Here is a 21,226-nt window from a genome sequence, read left to right as displayed (position 1 = left end):
AGTCTTACTGCTAAACTGAAGAAATTAGCGGGTCACTGCTGAAGTATAAGAAAACTGCAAACATACTAGCTGCTTTGTGAATGAAAGCTATATAAACTGTTTAGCAGCCCAAACCAAGCAAACCAAGTAAAAATCTTCAAGTTATTATTAACAAGTATTTCTGACTGAAATCAAATTAACAGTGCAAACACAAAAAATACACAGAAATCATGTGTCTGTGTATTTTTCAAACATCCTGGTATGAAAATGTGCGTCAGTGTTTAAATGTTCTTTACAAAATGACAGATTCTGAGTGAGCCAAAAGTTCCAGCAGAGAATTGTTTCCTAAAGGCCATGAACTTCTGTTTAAAGGCCAAGGTGTCCTCGCCGACTTGGCGAGATGTAATAAGCTGAAACCGAGTCAATAAACCTCACTGGGCTATCTGACGAACAAGTTACTTGACACACACTAATAAGATTTTGTGTGCGAATGTGAATGTGAGGAAGGAAACAGTGCTTCCAAACAGGGATCGTGGCTCATTGTGGGAAATGACCGGACACTGTGTGGCTGCACAAACCTTCTATCTAAAGTAAACTCTCCCGCTGCCTCAGTCTCACATCCAGGCTGCCATTCTCAAAGCAGATGAAAGAGGGCAGGCTCACACATTCAAAGAGACCTTTATTAAAAGGCTAATGAGAGAACAAGCCGTCGTCCCAGACTGAAAATGACTAAATCTGAAGTTTTTGTATAAAGGAAAAAAAACCCTGTCATTACTTAGTGACAACAATAATGCATATATCGACTCAGGTGAAATGTAGTAGGTTAAAAAAAAAAAAAAATGTGTGGCCAACTTACCTCTCACCCAAACAGCAAACCTGTGATTAGTGGAGAAGACAGATAAATGTACAAACTACCCGAGTACACTTACAAGGAAAAAGCCTAATTGGCAGCATGGTGCGTGATGTCCTGCAGGTGCTGCAGAACGAAGAGTATCCAAGAGCCGAGGGGAAGAAGGAATCGATAAGTGCACCACAAACACTTCTGCCTCTTATCACCTTTACTTACTGCATCACTGGGCTGTCGCTAAGAATAGGTTCCTCACGTACCAGGATGATTAAACCCTGGAAATGCTTAAATGTTTACAACGTTTTCTCAAAATGTGCAGACAGATAACAGACGTAAAGGAAATGATTTTACTGAGACCGAGTAGATGGAGACATAGCGTTTTAAAGCATGAGGTTATAGCCAGCATACCAATGTCATATTGTCTTTTAATTGCAATACCTGTAATTTTGTGTAGTTCTGAGCTTCTTCGCCCCTCCTCACCTTGTCAGTCTCTTCTGGAAGCACCGAGATCCAGGAGGAAGCTCAGAGGGGACAGAGCCTTCTCTATTGTTGCTCTTAAATAATGGAATAACTTTGTGCCCTTGCACGTTAGAGAGGCCCCTTCACTGTCCACTTTTAAAACACGTCTTAAAACCCATTTATTCTTTGGCTTTCAACCAAAGAGACTTAATTTTCCTTTTAGTTTTTCTTTTAGTTATTTGACTTTTTAATTGGTTTTATTTATGTCTTATGTATTTTTATTATTTAGTTACAATAAATACCATTTTGTGTCAGCTATGAAGTGCTTTATAAATAAAGTATAGTATGGTATTGTATGTTATGTTATTTATACATGTCTGTGTCCTGAAACATGAAGACCTTTTCTGTCGTTCCTCAATTTTTTTTTGTGTGTGTGTGTGTGTGTGTGTGTGTGTGTGTGTGTGTGTGTGTGTGTGTGTGTGTGTGTGTGTGTGTGAGCGGTAACAAGGATGAGTTACATTTTTAAAGCCTTCTGATACAAATGAGCAAATATGACCTACACGGCAAATTAGTACAAAAAAGTACATTCCCATTCCCAATCACACTTTGATAATCAGATGCCTAGAAGTTGACATTCAGCCTAGTGAGGCTTAATTGCACAAACCTTAGAAAAATGCAACAATTTTGCTTAGGCGTAAATAGGTTAAGCATTAGCTGTGATTTACCGTAGATGTAAACAAGTGCACGGCTCTGTGTGAAAAACAGAAAATAAGTGAATTACAGAAGTGCTGTTATTCTCTGAAAGCTCGGCAGAGCAAACAAGAAAGCAGGCATTATATGAAATTTTAGGCAGAGCCCAGTGTGTACACTGGGCTTCAGAGCATCATGCCCAGACTTTGTAGGAAAGAAGGGGGGGGGGGGGGGCTGATGAAACTGCCATCGGCGTCATTGGAGTCTAAATATAGCTTTGTGCATCTACAGCCAAGTGTTCCCTCTGCAGACTGTCAAATGGCGGACTGAAGGAATAACAGCCATATTAATTGTAAACATATAGTATGTAGCCTTGCAGGTCAGGCCTCCACCTCTTGGCTCGATGCTTTCTGTTCTTCCAAGGTTATTATTTCTGAGAGCCCTCAAGAATCGAGAACCTGGTGTTAGCCAATAAAATGTAATGCAGAGAACTGCTGAGGAATGAAAGCCTTAATAATGAAGGAGCTTTATCTTGCTCTCACCACGACCTGCATCTTAAAGCACACAGACACATTCACAGGAAAAGCAGACAGGCATATTCCTCCGCCAACAAGATTTTCACCAAGCTCCCCAGCAATCAGTCACTGAGACAAATGCGTGCTCGCAAACTCACACATTACTTATTGACTCTCACTCTTGCTTTCTGCACTTTGATGGCATCGCTGCCACAACCCCTGTTTTTCTGCACCATCCCACGCAGAAATCGTTGGACAGAGAGCAGTTAAGGGAGTCTACGCCTTGAGCCTCCGAGGCATTAAAGATGTAAAGGGGCTGAAGAGGATCAAAGTAGGGGCGATGCTGCCACGCCTTCTCCCCGCCTCTATTTCCCTTTGGGCTGGTGCAAAGTTCTCAGTGCCAAACAAAAAGAGCAAAGAGAGGTTCACTTTAAAACTGTGTTAAGGCTTGTGATGTCTGGTGATAGTGCAGAAACAAAATATTGCTAATCGATTGCAACAACTGCATTTGTGTGTTTTTAAAAAATATAAAGCCACTATGCCACCATGCACCATGGGCTTTCAGTGTGGAGTTTGCATGTTCTCCCCATGTTTGTGTGGGTTCACTCCGGGTACTCCAGCTTCCTCCCACCGTCCAAAGACATGCAGTTAGTGGGGTTAGGTTAACTGGAAACACTAAATTGCCCATAGGTGTGAGTGTGAATGGTTGTTTCTGTGTATGTATTAGCTCTGCGACAGACTGGGACCTGTCCAGGGTCTACCCTGCCTCTCGCCCTAAGAAAGCTGGGAAAGGCTCCAGCGCCTTTCCCAGCGAATGGATGGATGGATAATTATAAATAAAAGTATAAATCTGTCATAGGGAGTGACTCTAGATGGTCATGCCCCACCAATACTGCCACACCCATTTTCCTAACTCAAACTAACACATATATCTTTAATTAGGTAAATCATCTTTACACAGAGACACATATTAGCGCTATTTAAAATAATTAAACTAATCAACCTGATTTGTAAACAATACAGACTCCTGAGTTAATAATCACTGTAGGAATAAGCCCAAAGAAAAAAAATACAATGTGGGATATTTAAAGGACAAATTCCAGTGAAAGGTTTAATGTCAAACTGTGGTTGTAGGTCCCACTTACACCTTACACCCTTGTACACTGTAATATAAGAGGGAAAAAAAACTATAGTCTTTCTAATAAGGGTTTCTCTCAGTGGATCAAACTCTGGTATGTTTTTGGTTGTTTTGTTTTGTTTTTATTTCCTGGCCTGCAGTTTTAAATCGCCATATGCTGAAGAGCTGTTTTTTGATCCCAGATAAATTCATAAAGTGGGTAAAGGTACTTACTTTCATAAGACATCTGTACATTTACCTCACTTGGGTATGTAGGAAAAGTAATTTCAAATTGCCAAACTCCTAATATAGTATTTCTCTGCTCGCTTAATTTTCATGCAGTATGCGCAGTTCCTTTCTTTTCTTATGGCAAATACTCTGTATATAGATACAGACAGACAGACAGACAGACAGATCGATCACACACAAACCAAGGAAAGCATATTAGTATATTGCACTCACTGCATATCACATACTTTACACAGTGACACAAATGGGGAGTGTTGGGCAAAGCAAAAAAAAACAAAACAGCACTAATCAGATATCCTTATATGCAAACAACCAAAGCACCTTTGAAAAGCTATAGTGCCTACATTCCCAGGGGGTCTGGGCTGTATACAATATACTGTAGAACAAAGCAAAAACGAGTAGGTATCTGCATAACAATTCAGCCCTTAAACATGTACCTGAACACAGCTTTCTCATCCAAGTACCGGGAGAAAAAAAGGCTCTACTACAAAGCTTGATATTCAGACAAGCTGGGATGGGGGCAGTAAGTGGGAGGATTCCTCTACCTGACTTTGTAGAAAATAACTCACACACAACAACAACAACATGAGGCAAAACAGTAATGTAGAAGCAACAGCCACTCATTCTCTAACTGTGTTCAATTCCCATTCACCATCATGCTGCCTGACAGACAGCATGTAGTTTTTCAGCTGCACGCGAGGGGTACATGGCTGGTACAAGGCACAAACACTGACTACAGACAAACAGACAAGAAAGATATGTTAAGAACAGATATCTCTGAGTTTTCTAGAAGCCAAAACAATTCTGACTTTGATGACAGAAAAACCTCAAAGCAAAAGCATACTTCTAAAGCATAAAGTGGTTGCAAAAACAATGGCTGGCTGTGACTGAACAGACACACTTATATTCAACCACAGAACCATCTAACCAGAGCGAAGGGCACTTCAGTTGTTTACTCTGTGGATACACCTGAAATCAGCACAGTTCCTCTGGATAACCTCTAATCAAGCCATTGCATGAAATATAGATGTTGCGGACAACCAAAACAAAATTTCTATATTTAATTCAGCAAATAATAAGATCAAAGAGGATGAGGAAGAGTGGCTGGTGAATAAACCATGAGCAGAATGAAGGTGAGGAATCAACACTGTGCGGTGGCGGAGCATGAAGGGTGTCACTAACTTAAAAAGGTGAAAACAGTGAGGATTTTACCAGCGATTAACAGCAACACTTCGGCATCAGTGCAGTGGAAGACACAGTCTGGGCTGCAACTCATTTCATTATTCATAGATCAAGTATTCATACTTAAGAAGACAACACTGCAGAACCTTGGGTGACATTATCAGATGTTTTGTGAACAACAATCTGAGTATCATGATATAGAGAAGCAGCTCATCTCCTTTGAGAAGATTTACATATTGCCTGTAGTTTACATGTTATTTTTAAGGAAGAAAAGATTTTTTAAAAAAGGGATAAATACTTTACATTGCAAATATTTTTATTTTACTTTTACAATTTTAAACTAATGACATCAGTGATGGACTTGGTGTACTTTAAAATTGATCAGGGCGGGAATATTCAGTATTTTTTTTTTTTACTTTCATGACAAATAATGAAGGATGAGGATTTCTCCTAATATACGTTTAATTTAGGTTTCTTAAATTTAGGTTAATTAGTTCATTTAGGTTTTCAAAGGAGCTTGCAAAGAAAAGCGTCTGGACTTCTTTAAGTTGCTTGAAGACGTTTCACCTCGCATCCGAGAAGCTTCTTCAGTTCTAAGGTCAAATGGTGGTGAGTCCCAGATTTAAACCTAGTGGGAGTGACCCCCCACTAGGAAAGAGGAGTGAAAGAAGCCATATATGTCCACTGTGAGCGACCATCTTTGAACAGAGGCGGTGGTTTACGACACCAACTCTCTGCCATCTATAATCCAGTTTTGAGTTCCCTCCCCAGACGCCTTAACGCCCACTCACATCCTGGGCCATCTGATCTCAGGAATTCGCATGATAAGGTGGGGCCAGGTTTCACAATGAACACACCCGAAACTCTGGCTGATTGGGACCCACACCCAGTTTCACACCTTGGCTCAGGCGATTAGAGGATCATCAGGGGGTCCTTTTGTCCCTCTGTGGGGGGATACTCCCACTAGGTTTTAAATCTGGGACTCTCCACCATTTGACCTCAGAACTGAAGAAGCTTCTCGGATGAGAGGTGAAACGTCTTCAAGCAACTTAAAGAAGTCCAGACGCTTTTCTTAGCAAGCTCCTTTGACTACGATGACCTGGATGACTGAGAACCTTCACAGACATTTTAAAAGGTTTTAAAATGTGTTTGCATTCATAAACAATAACTGGGATGTGGAACAGGAAGTCCTGAATCAAATATCCGCTACTGACCACTGTCCAGTTAGAAGTTTGCAGACTGCAGTTTTCTGACCCATCAAGCTACAAAGCGTTTATCTTTTTTTAAGATCATATTAGATTGTCTGAACTTGCAATCGGCTTCTTCTTTTAAACATTCCTGGTCAGTTCTGCATTGTGTGGACTTCCACCGTCCACTGCAGAGTGAGTATCTGAAGTCATACAGAAAATGAAGAAATGGGAGCAGGCTTCATATTAGATCGCACTTAGCACGTCTTCACAGCTGCTTCTGGACAGCTCGTGCCCCCGTGACACACAAAGCTGGCCACTCAAGTTATTAGCTTCAACTGTTGCCGACCTGTCATCGCAACAGACCCATACTCCTCAAACTGTGGGCTGTGGGCTTTGATGCACAATTCTAATTCAGGCTGAGCTCAAAACAATATTCCAGTTATTTATCTTTGTGACAGTGCTAAATTGCTTAAACTTTCCTTCCAGGCACTACTGTGAAAACCAAGGAAATTGAGCTTTAATGCTGATAAAGATTTAAGCTTTCCCAGTTCCGCTTACAGTATTTTTGTGGGCAATGATTTGTTAGTCTGCACTGTTTACGATTTCCCCTCTTCTCTATATAAAACATATCTTATCTTTAAATATGATCTAAGTAACCTATGAAGCAAAATTAACCCATAAAAGCCCAGACACACTTTCACTGTCAAGAAAACTATATAATTGCTGAAACAGAAACTTTCTTCAATCTGTAAAAGGACGGCGACACCCATAAAAACGTGGGTTCTTATGGGTTACGATAGACTGCATTCGTATACAGTCACAAACCTCGGATGATACAAATGCAGGATATTTCAGGAGGTTTATAAATATAATTCTTTTAATTGTTGAGGCACCTGCAGGGCATACAACATCATCCTATGACACAGTATAGAGGGAAATGAGGGGAAAGATGCTTTTATGATGTTTAAGCTTGATTCAGATAAATGGATTGGTAAATGGACGGGGGCTATCAGCATCTCATCTTGCTTCTGCTCACGGGGACTATTACCGTTTTTTTTCTGGGGCAAACACCAAAATAACAGCACACTGATTGTTTGCTTTGATTCTGTAGGTCCTGGGCTTGCTCAGTCCTTTAATGTAGCGTGACAGCTACTCCTTTGTCCTCTAATTTTTCCTTTTCTTTCAACACTGGCATTTTTACAACTCAGAGAAGATACCAGTCCTGCTGTCTTACCTGTTCAATCATTGCTTTCATTTGAAGTGATATTAAACATAAATGGCCAAGACCTCAGGCATTAATCTAATATGACAAATTCACTGACATTTTAATTTGCTTTTAATAGTCAAACCAACACATGCTGAAGATATTATAGTTTAAATACTGTTATGCTTTGTGGATAAAAGACAAGTGGCTGACTCGCAGTCAGGAGCACCAGGGAAATTTCACGGTGGCCTAAGGGTTGTTTTATCCTGCCGTGAATGTGAGCAGCAATATTACAAAAGCAGGAATGATCTGCCTGACCTCTCAGAGTCCACACATCAGCTGTAGCTCTCTCGTGTTTTCCTATAGGCTGTATGTTCTCGCTCTTTTCTTCTGCAGCAATAGCACAATAGATGGTCAAGTTAAGAGTGGAGGTGAGAGAAAGAGAAGGAGAATGAATAATCCTCCCAATTGTCTCATTGCCCAGTTCTTGTACAGCTTTTGTATTATTATGGTTACACGCCTTATTTTGAGAGTGAGACAAAGCACATCAACAGCACTGTTCTTTTTAATAATCTACACTACACATCCACTAACACGATTAAAGTGAATTCTTTTAACCAGATAGAGCCAATCTGTTGTGGTGACAGCCCTAAATAACACACAGCCTAAGTGGAATGGAGCCAAATTCCCAGCCTGAGTTATTGTTTCAGTCTGCCCCATGGCTGGACACACAAAGAAAGTGCTGAGGTCCAAAAGGGCAGTTAGGCACTTAACCTGCTCACAGATAGCAGAAGCATTACAAGAAGCCAGTAGGTTTACTAAAATCCCTGAGAAAACACTCTCACGCTCTCCAAACACTCTCAGAAACTGATTGTACGTCACCCGTCTCTGCTCCACAATCCCAACAGTGTCGCTGCTTTGAGTAATTTAAGAAAAAGAGTATATAATTATTATTATACACATATGAGGATTTCATGGCCCACTTTCTGTTTAGCCATTCTCTCCAGGCTTGTGTTTAGATGCAGTTGGAGAAAAGTTCTTTTAATCATTTATACACAGACTAGCACAAAAATTTAGTAGAAAGAATATGTACAGTTTGTGCAAAACTGTCACACAAGTCTTACGCTCCTTTCAAACTCCCTCAAACTACACATCTACTCCATTAATCATACATGTATGTATACATTTCTAATACATTCACATACCTTCCCCTTAGACCAAGCCACACTAAACCATATTCCATTATTCATGAGCCGTGCTGCAGCTAGTATGCATAGTGCTCTTGTCAGTGGGTGTTATTAGCCCACAGAGGAAGCTCCTAAACCCTGAGTGCAACAACCTGTCGCAGCACTCAGGTCAACTGACGGACTAAGCATTTCTGTCTCGCACACACACACACACACACACACAAGTGTGTGAGTGAAAACGGATCCCAGCATAAAAGACACAGCTGCAAGCTCACAAGAAACGCACACTGACACTAGCTATGATTATATAACTACTACTAGATCTTAACATTTAGGGATGCAGTGGCTTTGACTTTAGACCATTTATTCTGTGTCAGTGCACATATTACAGTTTGTCCTGCCTCTAAAAATCGGGTGTTACAGCTCATAGAGCGCCACATACTTCAAAGATCATAAGGTTAGACTGTGTATTAGTATAATGGCTAAAGTTGGTCCTAGTTATCCCAACCAGAGGCAGCTTCAAACTACATACTTGGAAAATATGACATATTAAAATATATATTTTGTGTCATTTTTAACTCCCCCCCTCATTTTTCTGTCATTACTCTTGCAACCCCTAACACTTAGTTCAGCTGTGCTGTGACAGAGCAGGTAAAAAGAAAGAGCAGGAGACTATACTGCATGCATCAGAGGAGTTAAATGGCAAGACAAAACTACAAATTGATGTAGACATTGTATACAGGCAAATTTTCACATTCCACCTGATATAGTGGACAGCTAAGAAAAAAGAAATCCAATTATTTCAGTACCAATAATTGAAGCATTAAAGAGAAGGCCAGGATGACAGAGAACAATATAAAAAGTGAGAAATAGTTGTGCCTACACGACAGCTTTGATGTGGTGGCTGAGCTGATATAGCCAGTGGACAGTCCTTGCACCCATTTTCCTGAACACAATAACAGATGAAGGACTAAATGCAGTAAGGCACTACTGTGATGGCATAATGGTACCATTTACTTCTACATGCTGATCATTTAATGGCTTTGTGTTGTCAATTGAAAAACTGCAGTTTACATATAAAGCATAAAAGGTTCACAGAATTAGAGCCAAACCACTGAATTTCTGCACTCAAATGTGAGGCCTCTTACACTAAATCAGCTTTTTTGTGAACTAGTTTTCTGTCACACATTGTCACGAATTTGAGAAAGGTGGTTTGTTCCACTCTGAAACACTAAATGTCACAAAGATCGAGCTTTTTTTTTTCTTTCAAATATAATAATGCATTTTCTGTCTAAAAAATAATGGGGTGTTTTCAACTCCTGTGAAAAGACAGATATTAAATAAACAGATGATCAGACACGGAAGCAGGCACATGCATGCGAGTCCCCCTACACACAAAATTACACGAGGAGCATTATTCATGCAACGGGACGCACCTAAATGAAACCATGTGTGTAAATGTCATAAGCAAATGTCAATAGCTTTTTGAGGCCTGTCCTGAGGAAATGGAGCCAAGCATACGGGCTTGGAGGACTCATATGCACCTTCATTTTCTACTATTTCATCTAGTCTAAATATGATTTGAAGACCTCATCTGCTCATGTGATGAATTAAACGACACATAGGCTGGGAACTTTTTACAAGCAGCAAGCAGAAAAGAATGAGAGACAAAACCACAAGAGAAAAATGGAAGAAAACTCCTGCTTCTCTTGTTCATATGATGATATACACTATATGTGGAAGAGTGCATGAATGAATATAAACGACCTGTAAACATATTCACACTGTTTAGATCCAATGAGAAAACAAGGCTCACTAAGAATGCTAGCTAAATATAGTAGCTAAATATAGTAGCTAAATATAGTAGCGAGCTCGACCCAATACTACTGTTTAAAAAGTTTAAAAGAGTATGTACCTCAATGTAGGAAGCAATTCTGGGGTACACTCTGTAAGGCCCGAGCACGTGGGACAGAGGGGTGGTGCAAGGAAAGCTGGTGGTCACAGCATGGCTCACATCTGGCATAGAAAACACCTTGAAGCCAAACTTCTCATACAGCTTCTGCAGATCTTCATCTGGCTTCTCTTCACCCTCACACAGGATGCTGCCCACCACGTAGCGGCACTTCTCTGGTGGCCTCTGAGCGCGCAGAGAGAGAAAAAGTGAATATACAGCATATGATGCATGTTCAACCCCATTTCAAGCCCTTTAATGTAGAAGGAGTAAGAAGTCGTGAGGTTTCAGCTGGACGAAAGACAAAAAATAACTGATCACAGGGTTGTTATTAATCAGCCACGCTCACATAGACAACTTTTTCTTTGCAGAGTAAAAAACAAAAGGTCAATATTTTATGATATATTACGATTATTACAAGCAGTGCTTTAAAGCATATGAAGAGGCTCAGTACAGTGAAAGGGAGCGAGTTGGAGGATGCAATCTGTATGTTGGGATTAATGCTGCATCAACACAAAACTACACACGTGTGCAAGTAAAAATAGAAGCCATTTGACTGAAACATGTTGAGACGTTGCACCTTCATATAGCCCGAAGTGTCTCTGGACAGAGGGCTGCCAGCTCTGGTGAACATCTTACCCCAGATATCCAAAAGCCAGATCACATACACGGTAGTCCAAATTGTATATGTGCTAAAAACGACCCCCGTACCGTGGGCAAAATATCTTATTTTTATGCAAAAATGATTTGAAACATTTCAAGTGATAACTAAATAGGATGTTTTGTCTTACATGAAAAGCATTTATTAATAACAGGGCTCTCCACACAGTTAATTTACTTCCTCTGAATTCTGGAGGTATTATACAATCAATTTGATGAGTAATATTGTAATATTTCTAGGTTCAGCTACAGAACATCACCCCTAGAACTGGCAGAGACTGTCTGTCTTGTCTTATGACATTTGAGGAGAGCAGACACAAACTGACAGGATGGTATGATCTCCCTCACTTAAAGGCCTTTCTGCCAACATTATGTCTCTTAATGTGCCCACATGTCTGCATGCAGATGTGAGATAGGCACAGGAACAAACACTGAGTGAGCTGTCAGTCAGAAAAGGATCTGACAATGGATCTCCCACTCACATCCGCTTGTTTGCAGTCTGTCTGCTGCAGAAGGAGAGTGGGAGCTGTGGTTAAAGGGCCATACCAGTTTGGGTTTTTGTCCCCAGTACATTTTATATTAACTGCCCTTTCTTGATGAGCGTTGTCACTGTATTTTAGATGCCCGAGTCTAAGTTTTCAGCCGTGTGTAAAATAAGTTGTAGCTTAGATTAAAATTCCTAGACATGAAACTGCCAATAATGATGATGCTGCCTTACTGCAGGAAATTTTATGCAGAACAACAAACAGGCTCTTTAGAATGAGTGCAATTCTAATGGTTCCCATTAATTCCTGTACAGTATAAAAAGAACTTGCAGAGACACATAAATAATGTTATGTCAAAACAACTGGATACAAAATAGAATATTCACTGTGGGAAATTACCCGATTCAAGGGCATTTTAAATTGCTGCCATGAGATTTTCATAACACAGTGAAATCCAGAAAGCTGATGAGAAAAGCAGGATTTGCAAGTAAGTTCAAGTTTCACAAGTAAGTTTAAGTGACTCCTGTCAAATGGGTTAAAACATGCAAAAAACAGTGTAGTGTTTAAGACCTGCTGCTGGTTTCTGCTCTGTGACAGTGGATGTCTGTGGAGGGCTGGCACCGAGGGGGCACAGATGGAAGACGCTCATCTTCATGTCCCTGGCATCCTTGCATAATTATCACGACTCAACACCACAACGTCCTCTTCTTTTCCATTTCACTTCTCACATTCGGAGCTATTTTTTGACCACACTGCTACTACACTGTGCCATCGCTGCTGTCTTACTTTGTTCATGCAGCAGCTTTTGTGTTGTATTTCAGCATTTGTGGTTGGGTGAGATAAATATATTTCAACACACAGACCCCTCAACCATGGGTGCCGCTCGCATGTATGTACCATGTGGGTAATAATAATGACTGACAGTGTCTGTTTGGGATGAGCAGATAATCTTAACTGTCACATGACACCATGTTCAGTGGTGATTCAGAGAACATAGATCACCTGCTTTTGACAGGGAATTATTCATACATGGCAGCGTGAGATACACTAGATCTATTTACAACGAAGCAATGAGTCACTGCAAACACAGGGAGTCACACTGCGTTAGCAGTGTCACAGTGAATTGTCGCAACAATGTAACCATGTACACATCTCTATTTAAAAGCCTAGTAACATATAAAGGAATGTAATTACTAGTTACTAACTATTACTGGTACTAAAGCAAAAACACTGACGCTAGGAACCATGCTCTCCCTTTAGTAACTGCAGACAGCAGGTGGAATTCTTAGCGTATCTATCAAGTGTGACCATGTGAATTTCTCTTCGTGGCTTTTAGTAAAAATCCTTTTAACTGTTGTCAGTTTGTCTTGAAATATAAGGTGATTCTAACCGTTGGGTGATTTTCCAAGAACCTTATCTTCACTTAGTTTTTAAAATCATTCAGTAAATCTTTGCACCATAAACACGATACAAAAAAACTGCTTTTCATAGGCACATGGAAGTGCACATAAGATTGTCCGTGTGCAGAAGTACTCTTGTCCACCGCCACAAACGATTTATGAAGATGCCAAATGTAAGCAAAAAAGAAACAGACATGCACATAAACTACAAAAATAACACCAACAAGGTGAGATAATGAAAAGTGCAAACAACCTTTTTTTTCCAATTTTATGTGGTGCAGTAAATTAAACTCTTCAGATAAGTAAAACATTAATTATAGCTTAAAAAATATATTAAATTTAAATTTAGATGAATAAAACAGCATTAGTAACATGATTTCTTCTTTAGCCTCTCCCCTCTATCCAAATGGATTTATGTGCAGGGATTGGCCTGCATCGCCCTCTGTCCTACATGGATGCATCAAATGTATGGGCTGTCAGCATGGCTTCTGTACAAAGCTACTCCCTGTCAACACTGGTGGTTTATGATAAGACAAAACAATAGCCATTCAAACACAGAAGGGATAACAACACCCCTCCCACGTACGGCCTTTCTTCAGCGTCTTATATCTCGCCATCTCTCATGCTCTCTGCACTGATAGACTAGAGTGGTAGCCAAACCAGTAGTTCACTAATGATATCATTCAGGGCTCTAGCTATCATTCACATCCCACACAGCAACAGGAACAAACAGCAGCTCTGACTGCATCTCATCTCTGCTTCCCTTCAGATAACACACCCCAGAAACTACAGGCAATTAGGAGAGGGAGAGTAACAACACTCCATGTACTTGACTTGTACTGGCTTCTCCGCCACAGTTGTTCAAATGTCCGAAAGGCAGAAATTCTTCACCTCTGTCCACACTGCCAAAGCTGTGATTTTGAAAGACCATTTCTCACAGGTAGCAGAGGAAACGCCGACTGTGGCTTTTTGATTGGCGGGAGTAAAAAGCAAAGCGATAGATAATGGCAAGACTGTGGTGCTTTTACCTTGGAAACTGAACACAGATATATTATATTTCGGTACCGAGCTGTAGAAACCCAATTTCCTTAAAAGTGGCTTGTAAATGTGTGTGTTTTATGTGTGTGCAGCTATAGATACAGGCTTATAGATAGATATAGATCTTTCAGCATAACATTAGCATTATCAGCCATAACTACTTTTTATTGATTTTCACTGATTTTCTTGCTAAGGGGATGAGTGTGGCTAAACTCTCCCAATGAGAAAATGTCCTCTAAGGGGTAAAAGAGCTATTGGATCACTTCGAGGTAGAGGTCAAGTTTCAGGTTTTTCCTTTAATTTGCCAGTTGTTTTGTACACATAAGCCAGCTCTCTAAGGACCAGTTGAGAGACAAAGTAATTTCAAAAGCAATTCTTTGCTTGAGGCTACAAGGGTTCTTTTTTGATGGATGAGTGCTCTCCAACAATACAAAAGCGCAGCTGAGAGAGGTAATTTTTTATTAGCAGACACGTAATGAGGATTTACTTTCTTCATCTTGCTTGCTCTTAGCCCCGTATCTCTAGCCTCCTGGCCTTCAGTGCTTTGTATGCACTGTTTCCAGTGTGGGGCGCTTTGTAATTGGTCATTTCTGAAGTGTCAGCAGGTTAGGGAGGACTGGGGACAAACACACCAAGGAGACAACTCTCTACCTTGCCGCAGCATAAAACAAAGGATCACAATAAGCATGCCATGCTCTGCTTAATCCAGGATTATCACCACAGTCAAGACAAAACTGGAAAACTTCCACTCACCAAAAAGTAAATCTAAAATGTAAACTAGGAGGGAAGGAGTGACTAATATTGCTCGGTTTTTAAATAAACCATGTAAACCCTGTAAAGGCAACATAGCAGCACAGCTATGAGCTGTGAAACAATGATTTAAATAAATAAATACATCATTCTTATTTCATGTCAAGTTTGCTACAGCACAAAACTAAGTAGTGTCACTGAAATTAGTGCTGAAAAATGATAAGACTTAGAGCCAAATGCGACATGTTTGCCCTTCATGCTCTTGTTGGCAAACTGGGTTTTGCCATCGTGACAGACTGGAGTTAAAGAGGCTGTGATAGTACAAGGTCCTTTCATTGCACTGCAGCCAACAAATCTGCAAATTTAGACCCTCTTTAAAGCACTATGCCATCTTCAGATCAGTGTCCCCAGTGAAGTATGACAAGGAGGAAATGCAGCATTCATAAAGAAAACCCCAAGTCTGTGTAAAGCGGATAACAACCACAATCATATTTCATCTACGGTTCAACTGGATCGGATAAATGTATGGCGGGTTTTGCTGGGGAGCTCTCTCTTTCCGCTCAGTGGTTCACGGGATCATTTTCTTCCCATATATCTGGAACACTGAGCCAGATGGTTGTTTAGGGCACTTCAAAGACCAAGCAAAGAACTTGACACATGGGGAGAAACAAGAACAGGAGACTACAGGATAAGCAATTTCTCAACAAGAGCTGTCTTTCACCTCAGTGTGGCAGAGCAATAACCTGTCTCAGCTGAGTGGAAGCCATTCGCCCCCCACAGGCAGATGAGACGGCAAAGACAAAGTCACCAGGAAGGAAATTGAAACTTGCAAGGCTGCACAGCACCGGGACCACAGGTATGCTGTGATGGGCTGTTTGCAGCTTAATTATCGCAAAAGTAAAGGAAGCACATGTATCCAACTAAAAAAAAAACAAAGAACTGTGCCATTCATTTTACAATTTAGGCACAAAGCAAAAATCAACCATCATTGAGAAAACTGAGTGATTTAGCATTAGACTTTAATATTGGATCAAAATCACTTTTTGAACTGAAAGCTCAAAATATAAAAATGTCCTCAAATTTAAGTGAGCCCTAAAGCATCCAAATCAGATTATACATCCAGTGATGTGATGTTGTGTGGGCCCCAGTGGCCCTTTAAGTCAGGAGCCAAAGGAAATCCATTTTTTTGTCTCTCTTGCTTTCACCGAGTGCAGCTCTGTCCCTTTAGGCTGTGCTCAGACTTGGTTTGTAATTACACATGGCATCCTGGGAGCACTGGCATGTATAATTACTGGTGAGGATAAGCACCCTGCTGGAGGCAGGACACAGTTTTCCCTCACACAGTTGTGGAGCTGGTTTACCACTCCAAGGCCAGCTGGACACTGCGTGGCACTCATCAAGCGAGATGTAACAGAATTAATCTTCCCTAATAGGAAATATGAATGAATCCACCCCCTCATCCCCAAACATGCTTAGCTCTTTCTCTAAAAAATGTTCATCTGTATTCCTCCACCATCTCCAGACATTCTCCATGTCTTGTCTAATAAATATTCAGCTCTGTAATCCAATATCCTGTGTATCCCGGCCTAAAAAAAGCAGATGCGTGAAACGACGAGATGGATGGTGCAGAAGATTCAAAGACATTTTTCACCCTCTTGTTTCACTGACTAATCTGAACATGTCAGTTTATAGAGTAAAAAAAAGAGTAAAGCAGTTTGTGAAGACAGCCGAATTTGGGGGGGGGGGGCACAAGCGGTTCTCCATTAAACCGATTCCATTCTCGATTTTCAGTGTCTTTCTCAGTCCATAAAAATTAATGGGGTGTTTTACTACAGGGAGAGTTGGCATGTCCATATCCTTGCATAATATTGGCTTGAAGACCTGTGGGACCAGACTCCAGGGTATGAGTGTATTTATTTCTCGTTTCATATCCACCTTTAAAAGTGGCAACCCCTTGCCAGAAGCCCCTCTTTCATGTTGTTGCTGTTGACAGACAGACAAGCAGCACTAAAATGCTAATAAATCTGACTGGGAGTGAAGCGATGCTCGGCGCTCTGATCTGAAATTCCGATTGATGAATTGGAGCAATGCAATGCTCTCAAGGTGAGTCAGACTACCAATTTATACCCCTCTTCCAAGGCACTTCCACACCTCTCACTGCCACTCCCATATATGTCTACACATGACATTTCATTTTCTCCTCCTTGTCATGGGGAGCCATGAGTTGGTTTGCTTCGGAGAGCTAAAACAAAGTGGGAATTCAACAGATCAGAGGATGAACCAAATAGCAGCTCTACTTGAGATTCAATGCTTACACAACATGCTATGAGTGTCACAGACAGTTGCATTTGCTATGTAGCTCCTTTACATATAGTCAGATGCCATTATATTTAAAGTGAGACGTAAATTTGTACTGTACACTAATTTGACTGAAGGAGTGAAATTGCACGCAGTTGTCCCTCAGTAAACTACTTCTGGTAACTGTAAGTACCTCCGGTAGTTTACTGCTTTATCCTTCATGACACGTTGGCCTCGGAGCACTCACTGCTGCCCACTCTTGTTAATGAATTCTGCTCTGGAGATTTCTTGCAGACAGGCAGCCTGCTTGTAGATTCTTTACTCGCTTTCATGCTACAACACAAGAAAGGGCTACAACTACAAAATCCAGTGATTTAGTCTGTACTTATCCAATCTGGGATCGCGTCATGGAGTTTATGTCAAAGCTCTATTACAGGAGATCCCGAGGGAGCTCTCTGCCTTCGATTGTCAAGCCGTGTAGGGTCACTGTGCAGCTGACTGACACCTGAGAGCCAAACGATTATTTTGAAATTTGAGGTTCAATCCTTCAGGTTTGTTGCAATAATAAGTTAAGGTAATTATAAGACCAAGCAAACAACTGTATAGACATAAATAAGCAACAGAGATGTCTTTAATATACAGTCAAAGAGCCTTCTGACTTGCCACATATACAACTGAATATATTCCACTGCTATAACAGAAGCCCTCTATTTTACGTAGTCAGTTTTGAATCCACATTTTCAGGGCACAGACCCCTTCTAGCTTTCATCATCGTCATTAAACAGCCACCGTATTTCAATCTGAATGCAAGGTGAATGCAGAAGAATCATCGAAAAACCAGCCATGCCCTGGAATAGAGAGCCAGGAGTGAAAACCACTGGAGTAATGTGTCATGGTGACCAGCCACTCAAGCAGGTATGAAATCCAATTTTATTTTAATTTGATGAAACTCATTTTGACTGAATGAATACTAAGAGGCTGGGCTGAGTCACACTACTTATGCCATTATAATAAATTGAGTATAAAGATCAATTGTGGTTTTGAGGAAGCACCTTCCTCCCACACAAACTCAATTTCAACGCTAATAGTGCCATCTAGAGTCCGTCAGTGTGCAGCTTAGCACGTTCAGTACATAGTAGATAGGAGATAACAATCAAAGTAAATACTGCATAGTTTAAAATACCTTCTTACTGATTTAACTAAGGAGTGTCAGGTAACTGCATAACATTATAAGATTCTGCATCTCAGCTGTGCTCCAGACTATCCTCTTTATTATCATATTCCAGATGTGGTCTTCTCCTGTTTTTTACATGTAAACATACATTTATTGCACAATTTAAATGTATATTAAACAGCTTTGCTGAATAAAGAAATTCAGGTATTCATTTTTCCTTAAAATAATGACTTGCCTTTTACTTGTTCTGCAGTATGCAATTTTGACTTATGCCATTGTCAAAGGTAGTCCAACACTTTGGACTACCTCTACTGTAAAACCCCAAAATGACTTAATATTAATTAGTGCATTGAGCTTTATGTATTGTTCTTTTTGATGGTGGCGGATGGGGGAAGTGAAGTTTACTTACCAGCACTTTAATCATTTAACAAGTTATATTAAATGTGATTTTAATTAACTCAAGCATGATAGACATTTTTTAATCTAATGGCCTGATATAACACGAAACTATGAAACAGCATATTTTGAATAAGGTAACAGATTCACTGCCTTCTCTGAATGCGGGCCAGTTATGCTTAACGCCCAAAGATCCATTCTGAGTCAGGAAAACCCCTTAGAGCCTTGACAGTTTCACACAGATAAGTACATAGTTTCATTCTTGCGAATGCGTGCGGTGGCTTTTAAGGTCTGTGTGTCTTAAGCTCGTGGTGGCTTGCTGTTAGCAAAAGCTAAACCCAAGACATTAGCCACTGATGACTTCCAGCCTGTTTTCACGCTCAACATTACTATTGAAATATTCATTAAAGCACTGTTATGGCAGCTATGCAGTACACGACACACACAAATTACAACAAAAAAATAATTTCAAGCTAGTTAAACAAATAATAATCTGTATTAAATATAAAAATAAGTAAACTTAACATACTGTTCCTTTTGCACAGTATGTTTTTTGACTTTATATTACTAGTAATTTAGGTATAGCATACTCATAATGAGAATGTGTTCAAGCACATTTGTTTTAAAGCCAACTTATTATAACTTATAATGTAAGGCCATGCTATCAAAAGGAAAATAAGAGTTGTAGTCAAGTGAAAGAGAAAGTTTGCACAGGAAGTGCAGCCCTGTCAAAAAATAAGTCCTGTAGCTTGTAGAACCACTTTTAGCAGCAATAATTTAAAGTAATCGTTTTCTGTATGACTTTACCAGTCACTCACATTGTTGTGGAGGAATTTTAGCTCAATATTCGTTAAAGCTAATCAAGTTAATTCTTCTTTAGTTAATTGAGGTTTGTGAGTCTTAAATCTGGAGCATCTGGACTTTGATCTGGTCATTGCAGGACCTTGATTCTTTTATTTTCAGTATTCTGCTGTGCTCAGGATCATTGTCCTGCTACACGACTCAGTTTTGGCCAAGCTGCTGGACCAGTGTTCTCACATTTGACACTTTTAAGAATACTTTGGTAAAGCATTCTTAAAAGTTTATTTGAGCTTATATGCTATTTTTGGTTTTCCCCAAACATGGCCAAACATCTCCACTCTGGTCTTTCCAAAGGACATTAAGAAGTCGTGTGATTTGTTCTGAACTTAAACTGCGCTGACATGCTCTTTTTAAAGAGAAGAGTCTTTTCCCCCTCCCGAACAGGCCATACTTGTTCAGTCTTTTTCTAATTGTGTTGTCATGATCTTTAATATTTAACATGCTCACTGAAGCCTGTAGCTCTTGGATTTGTTTTTAGAATTTCTGTGAGCATTGCATGGTCTGACACTGGTGTCAACTCCTGTGAAGAGTTGAATGTTCTCCACTAGTGAATAATATTTCTCAATGTAAAATGATGGACTTCAAATTATTTGGAAATAGCCTTTTAATTGTTTCCAGGTTGATGGACAGCAACAACTGCTTCTCTAAGGTCATTGCTCATGTTTTTCCTCTTTGGCACGGTGCTAACACACACCTGAAGACTCCACAGCGGCAAACTGTCAAAAGTCCTGCTTTTTTTGGAGGTGCTCGCACTTCCTGATGATCAGTTAATCCATTGCTTTTAATGAGCATCACCTGGCTGCTAATTTACCATCTTAATTCCTTAGGAAGAATTAAGGGTGACTGCAGAGTCCTGTGAACATTTTCTTTTCACATGACTGCAGGCGTAAATAGTTTCCTTAAGTAAAGTCTAAACAGCTAGCTGTAACAGCTAATAAAACTCATGCAATAAAAAAGCAGTAAAACAAATCTGATCACATAAAAACTGTATCTCTTCACGCAGATTTACTGCATTACAATTTAGAGTCCTGTTTGAAAAACTTTTTTTTAACATTAGTGTTAAGTAAAATTTTCAGCAAAAGTTAAGCCATGTGGCACTTTTGCAATTTATGTTTACTCCTGCGGATGGTGGGGAGTAATCAGAATGTCATGTCACTTTGAAAACAGTGAAGAGCCGTGGGTTGACAAAGAGTCAGGTCAAAAAGGGATTGAAAATTTGCACTAAGAACCTCAAACCTGTCAGTTAAGTTCAAATACTTGCCTACTTACTTTACCCCAGTAAAGCCTAATTCCTCATCACACTGCTTTTTTCCAGTTGCAAGAGTCATGCGATCTATATAGTAATCTGTGTGTTCTGTAGACACCCTATGAGCCAGACTCTCCACAAACTCCAGCAAAAAAGTTTTAAAAGCTCTTCAATTAGTCTTTACCCAGAACTTTCCACTGGCATGACTCACAGTCAGAGCTTCTACTAAAAGACTTCAGTTAAAAAAAGACAGAGAAAACAGTGGGTGTAAGCAGAAATACAGACAGTTATGCTGTTGTGTCACATTCTTTATTCTATAAAGGGAACCGAATTGTGATCTGGCCATAT

The 21,226-nt window shown here is 40.1% G+C and overlaps 1 protein-coding gene across 1 annotated transcript in view; it reads right to left on the bottom strand.

Annotated features, from left to right (window-relative positions):
* tex264a (testis expressed 264, ER-phagy receptor a) overlaps nucleotides 1-21,226 on the bottom strand; it is a 76,437-nt gene that overhangs the window by 53,038 nt on the left and 2,173 nt on the right. Inside the window, exon 2 of the mRNA XM_085406553.1 lies at nucleotides 10,535-10,756. Coding sequence (XP_085262679.1) covers nucleotides 10,535-10,756 — 222 coding nt within the window. The remainder of the gene's footprint in view (nucleotides 1-10,534; nucleotides 10,757-21,226) is intronic.

The sequence above is a fragment of the Rhamphochromis longiceps genome, linkage group LG5 (genome assembly GCF_057381845.1).
Source record: "Rhamphochromis longiceps isolate RC_006_pf linkage group LG5, R_longiceps_female_GT1.1, whole genome shotgun sequence".
In the NCBI taxonomy this organism is placed as follows: Eukaryota; Metazoa; Chordata; class Actinopteri; order Cichliformes; family Cichlidae; genus Rhamphochromis; species Rhamphochromis longiceps.
This window is presented reverse-complemented; position numbering and strand designations above follow the sequence as displayed.